This window comes from Salvelinus fontinalis, chromosome 7, assembly GCF_029448725.1.
Source record: "Salvelinus fontinalis isolate EN_2023a chromosome 7, ASM2944872v1, whole genome shotgun sequence".
NCBI lineage: Eukaryota > Metazoa > Chordata > Actinopteri > Salmoniformes > Salmonidae > Salvelinus > Salvelinus fontinalis.
In genome coordinates this window covers 56,485,985-56,506,286 of record NC_074671.1, presented here as the reverse complement: position 1 = coordinate 56,506,286, position 20,302 = coordinate 56,485,985, and the positions used below count along the sequence as shown (strand labels likewise).

The following is a 20,302-nucleotide window of genomic DNA, read 5'->3' as shown; positions in this document are numbered from 1 at the left end:
CCCTTCCCATGCCCTGCAGCAACACCTGGCTCCCTGCTGTTAGTTTAAATAGGGATGTCAGACCAGCGTCTGAGAGGGAGGGGGCTGTTTGTCTCTCTGAGGGAAAACTACTCTCTCTTTCTCTCAATTCAATTTAAGGGCTTTATTGGCATGGAAAACATATGTTAACTAGATAATAAACAAAAGTGAAATAACCAATAAAAAATAACAGTAAACATTACACTCTCTATTGCTCTCTCTCTCTTCCCTTCTCCGTGACGGGGAACTCACCCCCCTCCACTCTTGGCTTTTCTCTCTCCCCCCTCCCCCTCTCAGCCTAGACCCCTGTAGTGCAACCCAACCATGTACAACAAATACCGCAGTGTGCCTTGCAGGGGAGAGCTGAGTCAGAGATTAAAAGGTGGACGGGTCACTACTCTCTCTGTTTCCCCCTCTTTCTATGCATCTCTCTCACTACACAACATATTGTTTGATACCTCTGGAAGAATCACAATCCCAACATTTGAGTGTTAATTAACTCTGCAAACACACATCCACTTACATGTGCACAGTACTGTATTTACAGCCACGACACCTCCCCCCGCCCCAATAATACAACACACACACACACACACACACACACACAGACACACACAGCTCTGCCAAGTCATTAGGGTGCCTGACTACCCACTGCTAAGGGGAACCAGGGGTACCTGACTACCCCCTAACCTACCCACTGCTGAGGGGAACCAGGGGTACCTGACTACCCCCTACCCACTGCTAAGGGGAACCAGGGGTACCTGACTACCCCCTACCCACTGCTGAGGGGAACCAGGGGTACCTGACTACCCCCTACCCTACCCACTGCTGAGGGGAACCAGGGGTACCTGACTACACCCTACCCTACCCACTGCTGAGGGGAACCAGGGGTACCTGACTACCCCCTACCCACTGCTGAGGGGAACCAGGGGTACCTGACTACCCCCTACCCACTGTTGAGGGGAACCAGGGGTACCTGACTACCCCCTACCCACTGTTGAGGGGAACCAGGGGTACCTGACTACACCCTACCCACTGCTGAGGGGAACCAGGGGTACCTGACTACCCCCTACCCACTGCTGATGGGAACCAGGGGTACCTGACTACCCCCTACCCACTGCTGAGGGGAACCAGGGGTACCTGACTACCCCCTACCCACTGCTGAGGGGAACCAGGGGTACCTGACTACCCCCTAGCCACTGCTGAGGGGAACCAGGGGTACCTGACTACCCCCTAGCCACTGCTGAGGGGAACCAGGGGTACCTGACTACCCCCTACCCACTGCTGAGGGGAACCAGGGGTACCTGAATACCCCCTACCCACTGCTGAGGGGAACCAGGGGTACCTGACTACCCCCTACCTTACCCACTGCTGAGGGGAACCAGGGGTACCTGACTACCCCCTACCAACTGCTGAGGGGAACCAGGGGTACCTGACTACCCCCTACCCTACCCACTGCTGAGGGGAACCAGGGGTACCTGACTACACCCTACCCACTGCTGAGGGGAACCAGGGGTACCTGACTACACCCTACCCACTGCTGAGGGGAACCAGGGGTACCTGACTACACCCTACCCTACCCACTGCTGAGGGGAACCAGGGGTACCTGACTACACCCTACCCTACCCACTGTTGAGGGGAACCAGGGGTACCTGACTACACCCTACCCACTGTTGAGGGGAACCAGGGGTACCTGACTACCCCCTACCCACTGCTAAGGGGAACCAGGGGTACCTGACCACCCCCTACCCACTGCTGAGGGGAACCAGGGGTACCTGACTACCCCCTACCCTACCCACTGCTGAGGGGAACCAGGGGTACATGACTACACCCTACCCTACCCACTGCTGAGGGGAACCAGGGGTACCTGACTACACCCTACCCTACCCACTGCTGAGGGGAACCAGGGGTACCTGACTACCCCCTACCCACTGCTGAGGGGAACCAGGGGTACCTGACAACCTCTACCCTACCCACTGCTGAGGGGAACCAGGGGTACCTGACTACCCCCTACCCACTGCTGAGGGGAACCAGGGGTACCTGACTACACCCTACCCACTGCTGAGGGGAACCAGGGGTACCTGACTACACCCTACCCACTGCTGAGGGGAACCAGGGGTACCTGACTACACCCTACCCACTGCTGAGGGGAACCAGGGGTACCTGACTACACCCTACCCACTGCTGAGGGGAACCAGGGGTACCTGACTACCCCCTACCCACTGCTGAGGGGAACCAGGGGTACCTGACTACACCCTACCCACTGTTGAGGGGAACCAGGGGTACCTGACTACACCCTACCCACTGTTGAGGGGAACCAGGGGTACCTGACTACACCCTACCCACTGTTGAGGGGAACCAGGGGTACCTGACTACACCCTACCCACTGTTGAGGGGAACCAGGGGTACCTGACTACACCCTACCCACTGTTGAGGGGAACCAGGGGTACCTGACTACCCCCTACCCACTGCTGAGGGGAACCAGGGGTTCCTGACTACACCCTACCCTACCCACTGCTGAGGGGAACCAGGGGTACCTGACTACCCCCTACCCTACCCACTGCTGAGGGGAACCAGGGGTACCTGACTACCCCCTACCCACTGCTGAGGGGAACCAGGGGTACCTGACTACCCCCTACCCACTGCTGAGGGGAACCAGGGGTACCTGACTACCCCCTACCCACTGCTGAGGGGAACCAGGGGTACCTGACTACACCCTACCCACTGCTGAGGGGAACCAGGGGTACCTGACTACACCCTACCCACCGCTGAGGGGAACCAGGGGTACCTGACTACCCCCTAACCTACCCACTGCTGAGGGGAACCAGGGGTACCTGACTACCCCCTAACCTACCCACTGCTGAGGGGAACCAGGGGTACCTGACTACACCCTAACCTACCCACTGCTGAGGGGAACCAGGGGCTCCTGACTACCCCCTTCCCTACCCACTGCTGAGGGGAACCAGGGGTTCCTGACTACCCCCCTACCCTACCTATTGCTTAGGGGAACCAGGGGTTCCTGACTACACCCTACCCTACCCACTGCTGTGGAGAACCAGGTGTACCTGACTACCCCCTACCCACTGCTGTGGGGAACCAGGGGTACCTGACTACCCTCTACCCTACCCACTGCTGAGGGGAACCAGGGGTACCTGACTACCCCCTACCCTACCCACTGCTGAGGGGAACCAGGGGTTCCTGACTCCCCCCTACTCACTGCTGAGGGGAACCAGGGGTACCTGACTACCCCCTACTCACTGCTGAGGGGAACCAGGGGTACCTGACTACCCCCTACCTTACCCACTGCTGAGGGGAACCAGGGGTAGCTGACTACCCCCTACCCACTGCTGAGGGGAACCAGGGGTAGCTGACTACCCCCTACCCACTGCTGAGGGGAACCAGGGGTACCTGACCACCCCCTACCCACTGCTGAGGGGAACCAGGGGTACCTGACTACCCCCTACCCACTGCTGTGGGGAACCAGGGGTACCTGACTACACCCTACCGTACCCACTGCTGAGGGGAACCAGGGGTACCTGACTACACCCTACCCTACCCACTGCTGAGGGGAACCAGGGGTACCTGACTACACCCTACCCTACCCACTGCTGAGGGGAACCAGGGGTACCTGACTACACCCTACCCTACCCACTGCTGAGGGGAACCAGGGGTACCTGACTACACCCTAACCTACCCACTGCTGAGGGGAACCAGGGGTACCTGACTACATCCTACCCACTGCTGTGGAGAACCAGGGGTACCTGACTACCCCCTACCCACTGCTGTGGGGAACCAGTGGTACCTGACTACATCCTACCCTACCCACTGCTGTGGAGAACCAGGGGTACCTGACTACCCCCTACCCTACCCACTGCTGTGGAGAACACGGGGGTACCTGACTACCCCCTATCCACTGCTGAGGGGAACCAGGGGTACCTGACTACCCCCTACCCACTGTTGAGGGGAACCAGGGGTACCTGACTACATCCTACCCACTGCTGTGGAGAACCAGGGGTACCTGACTACCCCCTACCCACTGCTGTGGGGAACCAGTGGTACCTGACTACATCCTACCCTACCTTACTCACTGTTGTGGAGAACCAGGGGTACCTGACTACCCCCTACCCTACCCACTGCTGTGGAGAACCAGGGGTACCTGACTACCCCCTACCCACTGCTGTGGGGAACCAGTGGTACCTGACTACATCCTACCCTACCTTACCCACTGTTGAGGGGAACCAGGGGTACCTGACTACCCCCTACCCACTGTTGAGGGGAACCAGGGGTACCTGACTACCCCCTACCCTACCCACTGTTGAGGGGAACCAGGGGTACCTGACTACCCCCTACCCTACCCACTGCTGAGGGGAACCAGGTGTACCTGACTACCACCTACCCACTGCTGTGGAGAACCAGGGGTACCTGACTACCCCCTACCCACTGCTGTGGGGAAACAGGGGCTCCTGACTACCCCCCCCCCCCTACCCACTGCTGATGGGAACCAGGGGTTCCTGACTACCCCCCTACCCTACCTATTGCTGTTGGGAACCAGGGTTTCCTGACTACACCCTACCCACTGCTGTGGAGAACCAGGGGTACCTGACTACCCCCTACCCACTGCTGAGGGGAACCAGGGGTACCTGACTACACCCTACCCTACCCACTGCTGTGGAGAACCAGGGGTACCTGACTACCCCCTACCCACTGCTGAGGGGAACCAGGGGTACCTGACTACCCCCTAACCACTGCTGAGGGGAACCAGGGGTACCTGACTACCCCCTACCCTACCCACTGCTGTGGGGAACCAGGGGTACCTGACTCCCCCTACCCTACCCACTGCTGTGGGGAACCAGGGGTACCAGACTACCCCCTACCCTACCCACTGCTGAGGGGAATCAGGGGTACCTGACTACACCCTACCCTACCCACTACTGTGGGGAACCAGGGGCTCCTGCCTCCCCCTACCCTACCCACTGCTGTGGGGAACCAGGGGTACCTGACTACCCCCTACCCACTGCTGAGGGGAACCAGGGGTACCTGACTACCCCCTACCCTACTCACTGCTGAGGGGAACCAGGGGTACCTGACTACCCCCTACCCACTGCTGAGGGGAACCAGGGGTACCTGACTACCCCCTACTCACTGCTGAGGGGAACCAGGGGTACCTGACTACCCCCTACCTTACCCACTGCTGAGGGGAACCAGGGGTAGCTGACTACCCCCTACCCACTGCTGAGGGGAACCAGGGGTAGCTGACTACCCCCTACCCACTGCTGAGGGGAACCAGGGGTACCTGACCACCCCCTACCCACTGCTGAGGGGAACCAGGGGTACCTGACTACCCCCTACCCACTGCTGTGGGGAACCAGGGGTACCTGACTACACCCTACCGTACCCACTGCTGAGGGGAACCAGGGGTACCTGACTACACCCTACCCTACCCACTGCTGAGGGGAACCAGGGGTACCTGACTACACCCTACCCTACCCACTGCTGAGGGGAACCAGGGGTACCTGACTACACCCTACCCTACCCACTGCTGAGGGGAACCAGGGGTACCTGACTACACCCTAACCTACCCACTGCTGAGGGGAACCAGGGGTACCTGACTACATCCTACCCACTGCTGTGGAGAACCAGGGGTACCTGACTACCCCCTACCCACTGCTGTGGGGAACCAGTGGTACCTGACTACATCCTACCCTACCCACTGCTGTGGAGAACCAGGGGTACCTGACTACCCCCTACCCTACCCACTGCTGTGGAGAACACGGGGGTACCTGACTACCCCCTATCCACTGCTGAGGGGAACCAGGGGTACCTGACTACATCCTACCCACTGCTGTGGAGAACCAGGGGTACCTGACTACCCCCTACCCACTGCTGTGGGGAACCAGTGGTACCTGACTACATCCTACCCTACCTTACTCACTGTTGTGGAGAACCAGGGGTACCTGACTACCCCCTACCCTACCCACTGCTGTGGAGAACACGGGGGTACCTGACTACCCCCTATCCACTGCTGAGGGGAACCAGGGGTACCTGACTACCCCCTACCCACTGTTGAGGGGAACCAGGGGTACCTGACTACCCCCTACCCACTGTTGAGGGGAACCAGGGGTACCTGACTACCCCCTACCCTACCCACTGTTGAGGGGAACCAGGGGTACCTGACTACCCCCTACCCTACCCACTGCTGAGGGGAACCAGGTGTACCTGACTACCCCCTACCCACTGCTGTGGAGAACCAGGGGTACCTGACTACCCCCTACCCACTGCTGTGGGGAAACAGGGGCTCCTGACTACCCCCCCCCCCCCCCCCTACCCACTGCTGATGGGAACCAGGGGTTCCTGACTACCCCCCTACCCTACCTATTGCTGTTGGGAACCAGGGGTTCCTGACTACACCCTACCCACTGCTGTGGAGAACCAGGGGTACCTGACTACCCCCTACCCACTGCTGAGGGGAACCAGGGGTACCTGACTACACCCTACCCTACCCACTGCTGTGGAGAACCAGGGGTACCTGACTACCCCCTACCCACTGCTGAGGGGAACCAGGGGTACCTGACTACCCCCTAACCACTGCTGAGGGGAACCAGGGGTACCTGACTACCCCCTACCCTACCCACTGCTGTGGGGAACCAGGGGTACCTGACTCCCCCTACCCTACCCACTGCTGTGGGGAACCAGGGGTACCAGACTACCCCCTACCCTACCCACTGCTGAGGGGAATCAGGGGTACCTGACTACACCCTACCCTACCCACTACTATGGGGAACCAGGGGCTCCTGCCTCCCCCTACCCTACCCACTGCTGTGGGGAACCAGGGGTACCTGACTACCCCCTACCCACTGCTGAGGGGAACCAGGGGTACCTGACTACCCCCTACCCTACTCACTGCTGAGGGGAACCAGGGGTACCTGACTACCCCCTACCCACTGCTGAGGGGAACCAGGGGTACCTGACTACCCCCTACCCACTGCTGAGGGGAACCAGGGGTACCTGACTACACCCTAACCTACCCACTGCTGAGGGGAACCAGGGGTACCTGACTACACCCTAACCCACCCACTGCTGAGGGGAACCAGGGGTACCTGACTACACCCTACCCACTGCTGATGAGAACCAGGGGTACCTGACTACCCCCTACCCACTGCTGAGGGGAACCAGGGGTACCTGACTACACCCTACCCACTGCTGAGGGGAACCAGGGGTACCTGACTACCCCCTACCCACTGCTGAGGATAACCAGGGGTTCCTGACTACACCCTACCCTACCCACTGCTGAGGGGAACCATGGGTACCTGACTACACCCTACCCTACCCACTGCTGAGGGGAACCAGGGGTACCAGACTACCCCCTACCCTACCCACTGCTGAGGGGAATCAGGGGTACCTGACTACCCCCTACCCACTGCTGTGGGGAACCAGGGGTACCTGACTACCCCCTACCCACTGCTTAGGGGAACCAGGGGTACCTGACTACCCCCTACCCTACTCACTGCTGAGGGGAACCAGGGGTACCTGACTACCCTCTACCCACTGCTGAGGGGAACCAGGGGTACCTGACTACCCCCTAACCTACCCACTGCTGAGGGGAACCAGGGGTACCTGACTACCCCCTAACCTACCCACTGCTGAGGGGAATCAGGGGTACCTGACTACACCCTAACCTACCCACTGCTGAGGGGAACCAGGGGTACCTGACTACACCCTACCCACTGCTGAGGGGAACCAGGGGTACCTGACTACCCCCTACCCTACCCACTGCTGAGGGGAACCATGGGTACCTGACTACCCCCTACCCACTGCTGAGGGGAACCAGGGGTACCTGACTACCCCCTACCCTACCCACTGCTGAGGGGAACCAGGGGTACCTGACTACCCACTGCTGAGGGGAACCAGGGGTACCTGACTACCCCCTACCCACTGCTGAGGGGAACGAGGGGTACCTGACTACCCCCTACCCACTGCTGAGGGGAACCAGGGGTACCTGACTACCCCCTACCCACTGCTGAGGGGAACCAGGGGTACCTGACTACCCCCTAACCTACCCACTGCTGAGGGGAATCAGGGGTACCTGACTACACCCTAACCTACCCACTGCTGAGGGGAACCAGGGGTACCTGACTACACCCTACCCACTGCTGAGGGGAACCAGGGGTACCTGACTACCCCCTACCCTACCCACTGCTGAGGGGAACCAGGGGTACCTGACTACCCCCTACCCACTGCTGAGGGGAACCAGGGGTACCTGACTACCCCCTACCCTACCCACTGCTGAGGGGAACCAGGGGTACCTGACTACCCACTGCTGAGGGGAACCAGGGGTACCTGACTACCCCCTACCCACTGCTGAGGGGAACCAGGGGTACCTGACTACCCCCTACCCACTGCTGAGGGGAACCAGGGGTACCTGACTACCCCCTACCCACTGCTGAGGGGAACCAGGGGTACCTGACTACCCCCTACCCACCGCTGAGGGGAACCAGGGGTACCTGACCACCCCCTACCCACCGCTGAGGGGAACCAGGGGTACCTGACTACCCCCTACCCACTGCTGAGGGGAACCAGGGGTACCTGACTACCCCCTACCCACTGCTGAGGGGAACCAGGGGTACCTGACTACCCCCTACCCACTGCTGAGGGGAACCAGGGGTACCTGACTACCCCCTACCCACTGCTGAGGGGAACCAGGGGTACCTGACTACCCCCTACCCACTGCTGAGGGGAATCAGGGGTACCCGACTACCCCCTATCCTACCTACTGCTGAGGGGAATCAGGGGTACCTGACTACCCCCTAACCTACCCACTGCTGAGGGGAACCAGGGGTACCTGACTACCCCCTACCCACTGCTGAGGGGAACCAGAGGCTCCTGACTACCCCCTAACCTACCCACTGCTGAGGGGAACCAGAGGCTCCTGACTACCCCCTAACCTACCCACTGCTGAGGGGAACCAGGGGTACCTGACTACCCCCTACCCACTGCTGAGGGGAATCAGGGGTACCTGACTACCCCCTACCCACTGCTGAGGGGAACCAGAGGCTCCTGACTACCCCCTAACCTACCCACTGCTGAGGGGAACCAGAGGCTCCTGACTACCCCCTAACCTACCCACTGCTGAGGGGAACCAGGGGTACCTGACTACCCCCTACCCACTGCTGAGGGGAACCAGGGGTACCTGACTACACCCTAACCTACCCACTGCTGAGGGGAACCAGGGGTACCTGACTACACCCTAACCTACCCACTGCTGAGGGGAACCAGGGGTACCTGACTACACCCTACCCACTGCTGAGGGGAACCAGGGGTACCTGACTACACCCTACCCACTGCTGAGGGGAACCAGGGGTACCTGACTACACCCTACCCACTGCTGAGGGGAACCAGGGGTACCTGACTACACCCTACCCACTGCTGAGGGGAACCAGGGGTACCTGACTACCCCCTACCCTACCCACTGCTGAGGGGAATCAGGGGTACCCGACTACCCCCTACCCACTGCTGAGGGGAACCAGGGGTACCTGACTACCCCCTACCCACTGCTGAGGGGAACCAGAGGCTCCTGACTACCCCCTAACCTACCCACTGCTGAGGGGAACCAGGGGTACCTGACTACCCCCTAACCTACCCACTGCTGAGGGGAACCAGGGGTACCTGACTACCCCCTACCCACTGCTGAGGGGAACCAGAGGCTCCTGACTACCCCCTAACCTACCCACTGCTGAGGGGAACCAGGGGTACCTGACTACCCCCTACCCACTGCTGAGGGGAACCAGGGGTACCTGACTACACCCTAACCTACCCACTGCTGAGGGGAACCAGGGGTACCTGACTACCCCCTATCCACTGCTGAGGGGAACCAGGGGTACCTGACTACCCCCTGCCCACTGCTGAGGGGAATCAGGGGTACCCGACTACCCCCTACCCTACCCACTGCTGAGGGGAATCAGGGGTACCTGACTACCCCCTACCCTACCCACTGCTGAGGGGAATCAGGGGTACCTGACTACACCCTACCCACTGCTGAGGGGAACCAGGGGTACCTGACTACCCCCTAACCTACCCACTGCTGAGGGGAATCAGGGGTACCTGACCACCCCCTACCCTACCCACTGCTGAGGGGAATCAGGGGTACCTGACTACCCTCTACCCACTGCTGAGGGGAACCAGGGGTACCTGACTACCCCCTACCCACTGCTGAGGGGAACCAGGGGTACCTGACTACACCCTACCCACTGCTGAGGGGAACCAGGGGTACCTGACTACACCCTACCCACTGCTGAGGGGAACCAGGGGTACCTGACTACCCCCTACCCTACCCACTGCTGAGGTGAACCAGGGGTACCTGACTACCCCCTACTCTACCCACTGCTGAGGGGAACCAGGGGTACCTGACTACCCCCTACCCTACCCACTGCTGAGGGGAACCAGAGGCTCCTGACTACCCCCTAACCTACCCACTGCTGAGGGGAACCAGAGGCTCCTGACTACCCCCTAACCTACCCACTGCTGAGGGGAACCAGAGGCTCCTGACTACCCCCTCCCCCCCTTCATATCTAAACCCCGTTAGGACATGAGTAAGATGTTAGCGCCGGGACACTGGAGCCTCTGAAGCCAGAGGATTTCATTCTGATATTCCTCAGAGCTTTGCTCTATAAGGGCTCACTGGTGAAGCCACATCAACACCATGCTAACAGGGTGCTGCTTCACACTGCTTATTGAATTTGAGGAACTAGAAGTGAGTCGAGAGTTGAGTATAAAATGTTCAAGTGTAGGAGGCATTCATTTCTCTTCTATCTCTTTCTTTTCTGTATCTCTTTCTCTCTGCTTGTCTCCCACTATCCTCCTCTTTTTCATCCAGGCCTCTATACCTCAATCATTTCCCAGCCATTGTAGGGCCCAGTGTTCACAAATGTGTAACGCCAAACCCCCTCACACCACCACCTGCCCTCCCTTTTTATAAAGATTATTTTATTACTTCTTTTCTTGTGACACAAATTGGTTTTTGCTTGATGTTTGCTTTCCCCCCCTCTGTCTGTCTCTCTCTTTTTGTGGCGGAGTGTCGGCGGATTAGACTCCACTCTATCAAGAAGGAATTAAACAAACATCTGCTGAATAATGGACTGGGAAATGAGTTCTCACCCAGTCGCGGGGGGGGGGGGGTGGATGGATGGATGGAGAGTTGAGGCTGCTTTGGGACGTGACAGAATGCCAGGCTGACGGCCCGGGTCGGGGCCCTCTATCACCAGCCTTAACGTACTGTACCGCGATTGATGGGCTAACGCCAAGCTCGTGGGCTCCATGCCAATTTAGACAAGCGTGCCCGCAGACAGCGGGTAGACCCTCTCGCTCCGCATGGCGGCTTCTTGGGGAGAAAGGGGGAGTAAGCTTTAGCCCAAGTGCTCCCCAATTCAATTTTCCCACCCAATTAAATCCAGCCAAGGATGGGGACAGATATGGGATCTGCTTTCATAATGGAGTATCCTCTCTCTTTCTCTATCTCTAGGGTGTGTGTGTGTGTGCGCGCGTGTGTGTGTCAGAATATAAAATGTACTCAATACGAGTCTTTTTTTGATACAACACAAATACACATTGTTAATATTGAGTGAAAGGTTCATAGACCATAGGGTGTTCCATGTTGTTTAATCTTGTGGTCTGTGTCCTCCTGTCCCATTCAGGACACCTTCACTAAAGCCCTGGCAGTAGAGAAGCACCAGGACCGTCTGAGAGGAAAGGGTCTCTTTACCCAGGATACCAAGCAGATGTGAGGATAGTTGTTTTCACAGAGCAGTGAAATAAGTTCACCGGTGAATGTTGATATATATATGTGTGTGTGTGTGTGTGTGTGTGTGTGTGTGTGTGTGTGTGTGTGTGTGTGTGTGTGTGTATCTAACTGTCTATGTTCAGTTCTCTGGTGGGTAGTCGGTGGTTGCTGAAAGAAGAGCTGGAGGAGTTGTTGGTGGAGACCATCTCAGAACACGATGTAAGAAGGAACTCTTTTAATGCCATCCAGATATCTGCTCCTTCTCACTTCAGCAGTTCTGCTGTGATAGTATTTACTGAGGAAAAAGACCTTACATATCACTAGCTAGGTTTCCATCCAATTGGCACCAGATTTTCATGTGAATATTCAAAAATCTGCATAAATTAAATATGTGCATTTTCCCACCAGAGAATAATCAATTCCATCAATTCCATCAACTTGAAAAGTGTGTGATTAGGTAGTCCACATAAAAATAAAGTTTGTGGTTAAATTCCCATGTACTGAATAAAAAAAATACAAGTTAAATGGATTTCTCACATTTTCAACAATACTGATGGTTTTGTCACAAATGTTGCGTTATATAGCAACTGTGCACCCTGGTGTTGGCACGTGCACTCTAGCCAACACCTAGCAGATACATTGTGGGTACAGCCTACATGATGAGATTATTATGGACTAAAGAGCGAGATTCGTTTAATTTGACAAAAGTCACCCAAGCATCAATCATCATGTCACCAGAATAAGACCCTCAATATTTATTGGAAAGAAGAATCAAACTCATCACCTTGCACTTTCACCACCCTGTGAAGTTCATCATCATTTATTTCATCTGTAGCCTAATAAACTGCATGCTTTAAACTGGATGATGTCATCACGTGACTCCAAGTTTACTTCCATATGATGGTTATTACACTGCTCAAAAAAATAAAGGGAACACTAAAATAACACATCCTAGATCTGAATGAATGAAATATTCTTCTTAAATACTTTTTTCTTTACATGGTTGAATGTGCTGACAACAAAATCACAGAAAAATTATCAATGGAAATCAAATTTATCAACCCATGGAGGTCTGGATTTGGAGTCACACTCAAAATTTAAGTGGAAAACCACACTACAGGCTGATCCAACTTTGATGTAATGTCCTTAAAACAAGTCAAAATGAGGCTCAGTAGTGTGTGTGGCCTCCACGTGCCTGTATGACCTCCCTACAATGCCTGGGCATGCTCCCGATGAGGTGGCGGATGGTCTCCTGAGGGATCTCCTCCCAGACCTGGACTAAAGCATACGCCAACTCCTGGACAGTCTGTGGTGCAACGTGGCGTTGGATGGAGCGAGACATGATGTCCCAGATGTGCTCAATTGGATTCAGGTCTGGGGAACGGGCGGGCCAGTCCATAGCATCAATGCCTTCCTCTTGCAGGAACTGCTGACACACTCCAGCCACATGAGGTCTAGCATTGTCTTGCATTAGGAGGAACCCAGGGCCAACCGCACCAGCATATGGTCTCACAAGGGGTCTGAGGATCGCATCTCGGTACCTAATGGCAGTCAGGCTACCTCTGGCGAGCACATGGAGGGCTGTGCTACCCCTCAAAGAAATGCCACCCCACACCATGACTGACCCACCGCCAAACCAGTCATGCTGGAGGATGTTGCAGGCAGCAGAACGTTCTCCACGGCGTCTCCAGACTCTGTCACGTCTGTCACGTGCTCAGTGTGAACCTGCTTTCATCTGTGAAGAGCACAGGGTGCCAGTGGCGAATTTGCCAATCTTGGTGTTCTCTGGCAAATGCCAAACGTCCTGCACGGCGTTGGGCTGTAAGCACAACCCCCACCTGTGGACTTTGGGCCCTCATACCACCCTCATGGAGTTTGTTTCTGACCGTTTGAGCAGACACATGCACATTTGTGGCCTGCTGGAGTTCATTTTGCAGGGCTCTGGCAGTGCTCCACCTGCTCCTCCTTGCACAAAGGCGGAGGTAGCGGTCCTGCTGCTGGGTTGTTGCCCTCCTACGGCCTCCTCCACGTCTCCTGATGTACTGGCCTGTCTCCTGGTAGCACCTCCATGCTCTGGACACTACGCTGACAGACACAGCAAACCTTCTTGCCACAGCTCGCAATTGATGTGCCATCCTGGATGAGCTGCACTACCTGAGCCACTTGTGTGGGTTGTAGACTCCGTCTCATGCTACCACTAGAGTGAAAGCACCACCAGCATTCAAAAGTGACCAAAACATCATCCAGGAAGCATAGGAACTGAGAAGTGGTCTGTGGTCACCACCTGCAGAACCACTCCTTTATTGTGGGTGTCTTGCTAATTGCCTATAATTTCCACCTGTTGTCTATACCATTTGCACAACATCATGTGAAATTTATTGTCAATCAGTGTTGCTTCCTAAGTGGACAGTTTGATTTCACAGAAGTGTGATTGACTTGGAGTTACATTGTGTTGTTTAAGTGTTCCCTTTATTTTTTTGAGCAGTGTATATCAATATTTGGAGAGCTTACCGACAACTTTGCTGTTTCCATCATGCCTTCCAATATTTGTATTTAACATGTTCTTTACTCACATAGAAGGTTGGCTGGAAACCTGGTTGTTGGCATGCTAGATACTGTATTACTGGTATGATGCAGTTCACCTAGTCACCACAAGAGGCTGCTGTTTAGATACTGAACAGAGCCCTACAACGCCAATAGAAAGTAGGCGTGTGTACTTATGTTCTTACGCTCCGGGGTGATGTTTCCCCTACAGACCCAGGATCAGCTTCCCCTCCACCAATCCTAACCTTTACCATTAGTTGGGGAAATTATAAACTGACCCACGATCAGCGTCTAGGGGCAACTCCTATTCTTCCATGTTGTGTGTGTCTCTCGTCAGTATGCACGGTTCATCCAGCTGATGGAGAGGTTGCTGTCTCTGCCATACTGCTCTGTGGAGGAGGACTTTGTCGAGCGCTACCGCAGACAGCTGGAGATCCAGTCCTCCAAGCAGCAGGTCCAGCCCCTACAGTACGACCAGCACGGAGTGGCTTACAGCACTGGAGATGGTAAACAGCAATCAATCAATTAATACGATTGGGCTTTTATCAATCAATGGATCAATAACATAGCATTTATTTACATTTGACAGCAACCCGGGTCTAATCTTTCCCTTTCAAAGAATGACCTACAGTCATTGGCTGGCCAGGGCTTCATGGTAGAAGAGAGAGATGTAGGATAATAAGTGTGTGTGTTTCCCAGGCAGGAGGAAGACCGCTACAGGTACTGTCCTACTGAGAGACAGCGGCTCAGGATCCATCAGCATCAACGGGATAAACTATGTCCACTACTTCCCTGTCCTGCAAGACCGGTCCGTATTCCTTCCCAGTAGACATCCACCGTAATGCTTTCAAATAGCACGGGCTTTCAGACCAGTACTGATGAAGTAGGAGACTTATCAGAGAGGAAGCTTTAGAGGATTGACATGGCTCGTTAGTGCTTCCTCTCCCACAAGTCCCTGCTTCTTTCCACACTCCTCTCCCCACCCTTCCTTAACGTGCACGCCGTGCCACGTGCACTCTCAAACAAAACACTGTTGAAAAGTAGCTTTATGTTGCACTTCACTGCGTTATAGCCTCGTTTATTTATCTGGGATATAGCAGAGTTAATTACACAACTGAGTGGGTTAGGGGTGTGTGTGTGTGTGTGTGTGTGTGTGTGTGTGTGTGTGTGTGTGTGTGTGTGTGTGTGTGTGTGTGTGTGTGTGTGTGTGTGTGTGTGTTATCTCCTGGACCGAGGACAGACTGAGACAGGACTAATAGGACCTGAAGGGTGACGGTGGTTTGACTGTGTCAGCAATACGCCTTTAATTTAGTCTGCTGGGATGTGGGCCATAACACACACTCCATACACATTGACACACACCCCTCATCTATCTTTTTCATGCTGAGACAGAAGAGTGACTGCTGTAGTGTCTAAATATGACTGTGTGGCTCTAACAGAGGTTAACAGGACTCTATACACACACCGCAGCTCTTTACAATCCTCTAGACAACCACTGCTGTTGATAACTGGTATCTCAGTGTCCAGTGCCCACTCCATTGACTGACTTAATTACCCTTTTCTCTCTCTCTCTTTATCCTGTTATCCTTCTTATTCTCTCTCTCTCTCTCTTTCTCGTAACCAACTTCTCTTTCTCCCTCCCTCCTTTCCACCTCTCTCCCTCCCTCCCTCAATCTTTTTATCCCTCCCCTCACCCTTCTTCGCTCCATCCCTCTCCTCCCCTTCTCTCATTCTCCATCCCTCTCCTCCCCTCCATTCTCTCCATCCCTCTTCTCTCCTCCATCTCATCCCTCCCCTCCCTTCTCTCATCTCCATCCCCTCCCTTCTCTCATCTCCATCCCTCTTCTCTCCTCTCCATCCCTCGTCTCTCTTCTCTTCCCTTCTCTCCATCCCTCGTCTCTCTTCTCTTCCCTTCTCTCCATCCCTCGTCTCCCTCCTCTATATCCCTCTCCTCCCTCCTCTCCATCTCTTCCCTCTCCTCCCTCCTCTCCATCTCATCCCTCTCCTCCCTTCTCTCCATCTCTTCCCTCTCCTCCCTCCCCTCCATCTCTTCCCTCTCCTCCCTCCTCTCCATCTCTTCCCTCTCCTCCCTCCTCTCTCCATCTCATCCCTCTCCTCCCTCCTCTCCATCTCTTCCCTCTCCTCCCTCCTCTCCATCTCTTCCCTCTCCTCCCTCCTCTCCATCTCTTCCCTCTCCTCCCTCCTCTCTCCATCTCTTCCCTCTCCTCCCTCCTCTCCATCTCTTCCCTCTCCTCCCTCCTCTCCATCTCTTCCCTCTCCTCCCTCCTCTCTCCATCTCATCCCTCTCCTCCCTCCTCTCCATCTCTTCCCTCTCCTCCCTCCTCTCCATCTCTTCCCTCTCCTCCCTCCTCTCCATCTCTTCCCTCTCCTCCCTCCTCTCTCCATCTCTTCCCTCTCCTCCCTCCTCTCTCCATCTCTTCCCTCTCCTCCCTCCTCTCCATCTCTTCCCTCTCCTCCCTCCTCTCTCCATCTCTTCCCTCTCCTCCCTCCTCTCCATCTCTTCCCTCTCCTCCCTCCTCTCTCCATCTCTTCCCTCTCCTCCCTCCTCTCCATCTCTTCCCTCTCCTCCCTCCTCTCCATCTCTTCCCTCTCCTCCCTCCTCTCCATCTCTTCCCTCTCCTCCCTCCTCTCCATCTCTTCCCTCTCCTCCCTCCTCTCCATCTCTTCCCTCTCCTCCCTCCTCTCCATCTCTTCCCTCTCCTCCCTCCTCTCTCCATCTCATCCCTCTCTCCCTCCCTTCTCTCTCCATCTCATCGCTCTCCTCCCTCCTCTCCATCTCTTCCCTCTCCTCCCTCCTCTCCATCTCTTCCCTCTCCTCCCTCCTCTCCATCTCTTCCCTCTCCTCCCTCCTCTCCATCTCTTCCCTCTCCTCCCTCCTCTCCATCTCTTCCCTCTCCTCCCTCCTCTCCATCTCTTCCCTCTCCTCCCTCCTCTCCATCTCTTCCCTCTCCTCCTTTCTCTCATCTCCATCCAATCCCTCTCCTCCCTCCTCTCCATCCCATCCCTCTCCTCCCTCCTCTCCATCTCACCCCTCTCCTCTCCATCTCACCCCTCTCCTCCCTCCTCTCCATCTCATCCCTCCTCTCCATCTCATCCCTCTCCTCCCTTCTCCTCCCTTCTCCCCATCCCTCTCTCCATCCTTCTCCTCCCTTCTCTCAATCCCTCTCCTCTCCCCCTGACAGGGAGCAGTTGATGTTCCCCCTCCACTTCATGGGGGTGCTGGGGAGGTTTGACATGCAGTGCAGTGTGAGTGGCGGGGGCCATTCCAGCCAGGCGGGGGCGCTACGCCTTGCTATCTCCCGCGCTATGCTCAGCTTCCTGTCTGAGGGACAGGTGGAGACCATGAGACAAGGTTGGTAGTGGTACTACAAACACATACACACAACTAACGAGACACACACACATACACATCATTCAAAAAGCTTCATTATCTTTTATTTAACTAGGCAAGTCAGTTAATAACAAATGTTTATTTACAATGATGACCTACCAAAAGGCAAAAGGCCTCCTGCGGGGACGGGGGCTGGGATTAAAAATGTTAAAATCTAGGACAGAACACGCATCACGACGAGTCACCGCAACACTACATAAAGAGAGACCTAAAACATCAACATAGCATGGCAGCAACACAACATGGTACAAACATTATTGGGCACAGACAACAGCACAAAGGGCAAGAAGGTAAAGACAACAATACTTCACGCAAAGCAGCCACAACTGTCAGTAAGAGTGTCCATGATTGAGTCTTTAAATGAAGAGATTGAGATAACTGTCCAGTTTGAGTGTTTGTTGCAGCTCATTCTGGTCGCTAGCTGCAGCAAACTGAAAAGACAAGGGATGTCATCCCAGGGATGTGTGTGCTTTGGGGACCTTTAACAGAATGTGACTGGCATAACGGGTGTTGTATGTGGAGGATGAGTGCTGCAGTAGATATCTCAGATAGGGGAGTGAGGCCTAAGAGGGTTTTTATAAATAAGCATCAACCAGTGGGTTTTGCAACAGGTATATACAGAGACGACCAGATTACAGAGGAGTATAGAGTGCAGTGATGTGTTCTTTAAGGAGCATTGGTGGCAAATCTGATGGCCGAATGGTAAAGAACATCTAGCCGCTCGAGAGCACCCTTACCTGCCGATCTATAAATTATGTCTCCATAATCTAGCATGGGTAGGATGGTCATCTGAATCAGGGTTAGTCTGGCAGCTGGGGTGAAAGAGGAGCGATTACGATAGAGGAAACCAAGTCTAGATTTAACTTTAGCCTGCACATTTGATATGTGTTGAGAGAAGGATTGGTTTTTTTATTTTTATTTTATTTTATTTTTTTATCCCCTTTTCTCCCCAATTTTCGTGGTATCCAATCGCTAGTAATTACTATCTTGTCTCATCGCTACAACTCCCGTACGGGCTCGGGAGAGACGAAGGTCGAAAGCCATGCGTCCTCCGAGGCACAACCCAACCAAGCCGTACTGCTTCTTTAACACTGCGCGCCTCCAACCCGGAAGCCAGCCGCACCAATGTGTCGGAGGAAACACCGTGCACCTGGCCCCCTTGGTTAGCGCGCACTGCGCCCAGCCCGCCACAGGAGTCGCTGGAGCGCGATGAGACAAGGGAATCCCTACCGGCCAAACCCTCCCTAACCCGGACGACACTAGCCCAATTGTGCGTCGCCCCACGGATCTCCCGGTCGCGGCCGGCTGCGACAGAGCCTGGGGCGAACCCAGAGACTCTGGTGGCGCAGTTAGCACTGCGATGCAGTGCCCTAGACCACTGCGCCACCCGGGAGGCTGAGAGAAGGATTATTTTAATGTACATCAAATGAACAACATTGGCCGCTGTTCCTCTGTTGCTTTGTCGTTGATGTATTGTACTATTTTTGGTTTTACCTTTGACCTGCATCTCTGCCTCCCTCTCAGCTGGGCTGCTGACCCCTGACCCCAGAATTAAGGAGAGGAAGAAGCCGGGCCAGGAGGGAGCGAGGAGGAAGTTCACCTGGAAGAAACGCTGAGGTGGAGGACAGAATAGAACTGGACACAGGGAAATCACAGCAACATCTTCATCATTATCTTCCTCTGAGATCAGAACTGTTATTAGTAAGTGGACTAATTGTTCATCCAACCCCTGTTGTAGCTTTTTATATGTCCCCTAAAGGTGTTTTAGATCTGGAAATGGACACCAAGTATATGACTCAAATACATGTACAAATTCAAAGGGGTTCTGTCCATGTGAGGGCAGAATTCCCAACTCCATATAGGTTGCAATGCAATTTTTTTTCTGGCACCAGAGGGCCATCTCTGGCAACACACCTGTCCTTTGTCTTTGTCTGTATATTGAAAATAAAATGTTGTTTTTCAAATACCTTGCTTATAATATGCTGTTTTTATTCCATATAAAAAATAAATGGCCAGTAATGTTACAGCTGCACCTTAACCAGGCGCTGTCCACTGTCATGGGGTGCTGAAAATACACGTTAGGGATTCTGCCTTAGTCGCTGTCCATGGTGATGAAACCTGCTGTGCAGATTCTGTATTTATATTTCGTGCCTTCAGAACTTTCACTCCTGCGTTAAATTGGAAAAAGTCACCACAGTTCCATAATTTGCCGTCTCAATTTACACCACAGGATGGCGATAAATGCGCATAAAATGCCCTGGTTTAACCAGGGGAGTGTTCAAGATGCATGGGCGCTCTGAGCATGCGGTTGTAGAATATGTACAGTGGCTGGTGAAATTATTATTCAATTCAATAGATCTTTATGTGTATATTAATGAAGTCAATTGTGTATGCTTGTAGATTATAAAATATAAATGGTTTAGCCAATATCTTGTGTTATCAAAAGGTAGGCTATAAAACAATTATGTATTTTCACTTTGGACGTAATCTGTCATTCTGTTTTAATAAACATATTTGAAACAAAAATGTTGCACTTTCTTTACGGACACTTATCA

General features: G+C 54.5%; 1 protein-coding gene across 1 annotated transcript in view; it reads left to right on the top strand.

The window, feature by feature from the left end:
• The window catches only part of LOC129859814 (28S ribosomal protein S9, mitochondrial-like), a 28,390-nt gene extending 8,677 nt beyond the window's left edge, over window positions 1–19,713 (top strand). Inside the window, exons 6-11 of the mRNA XM_055929941.1 lie at window positions 11,706–11,791; window positions 11,935–12,010; window positions 14,673–14,841; window positions 15,035–15,143; window positions 17,539–17,708; window positions 19,272–19,713. Of these exons, the coding sequence (XP_055785916.1) occupies window positions 11,706–11,791; window positions 11,935–12,010; window positions 14,673–14,841; window positions 15,035–15,143; window positions 17,539–17,708; window positions 19,272–19,363 (702 nt within the window). The 3' untranslated portion in view covers window positions 19,364–19,713. The remainder of the gene's footprint in view (window positions 1–11,705; window positions 11,792–11,934; window positions 12,011–14,672; window positions 14,842–15,034; window positions 15,144–17,538; window positions 17,709–19,271) is intronic.
• The last annotated feature ends 589 nt before the right edge of the window (window positions 19,714–20,302 follow it).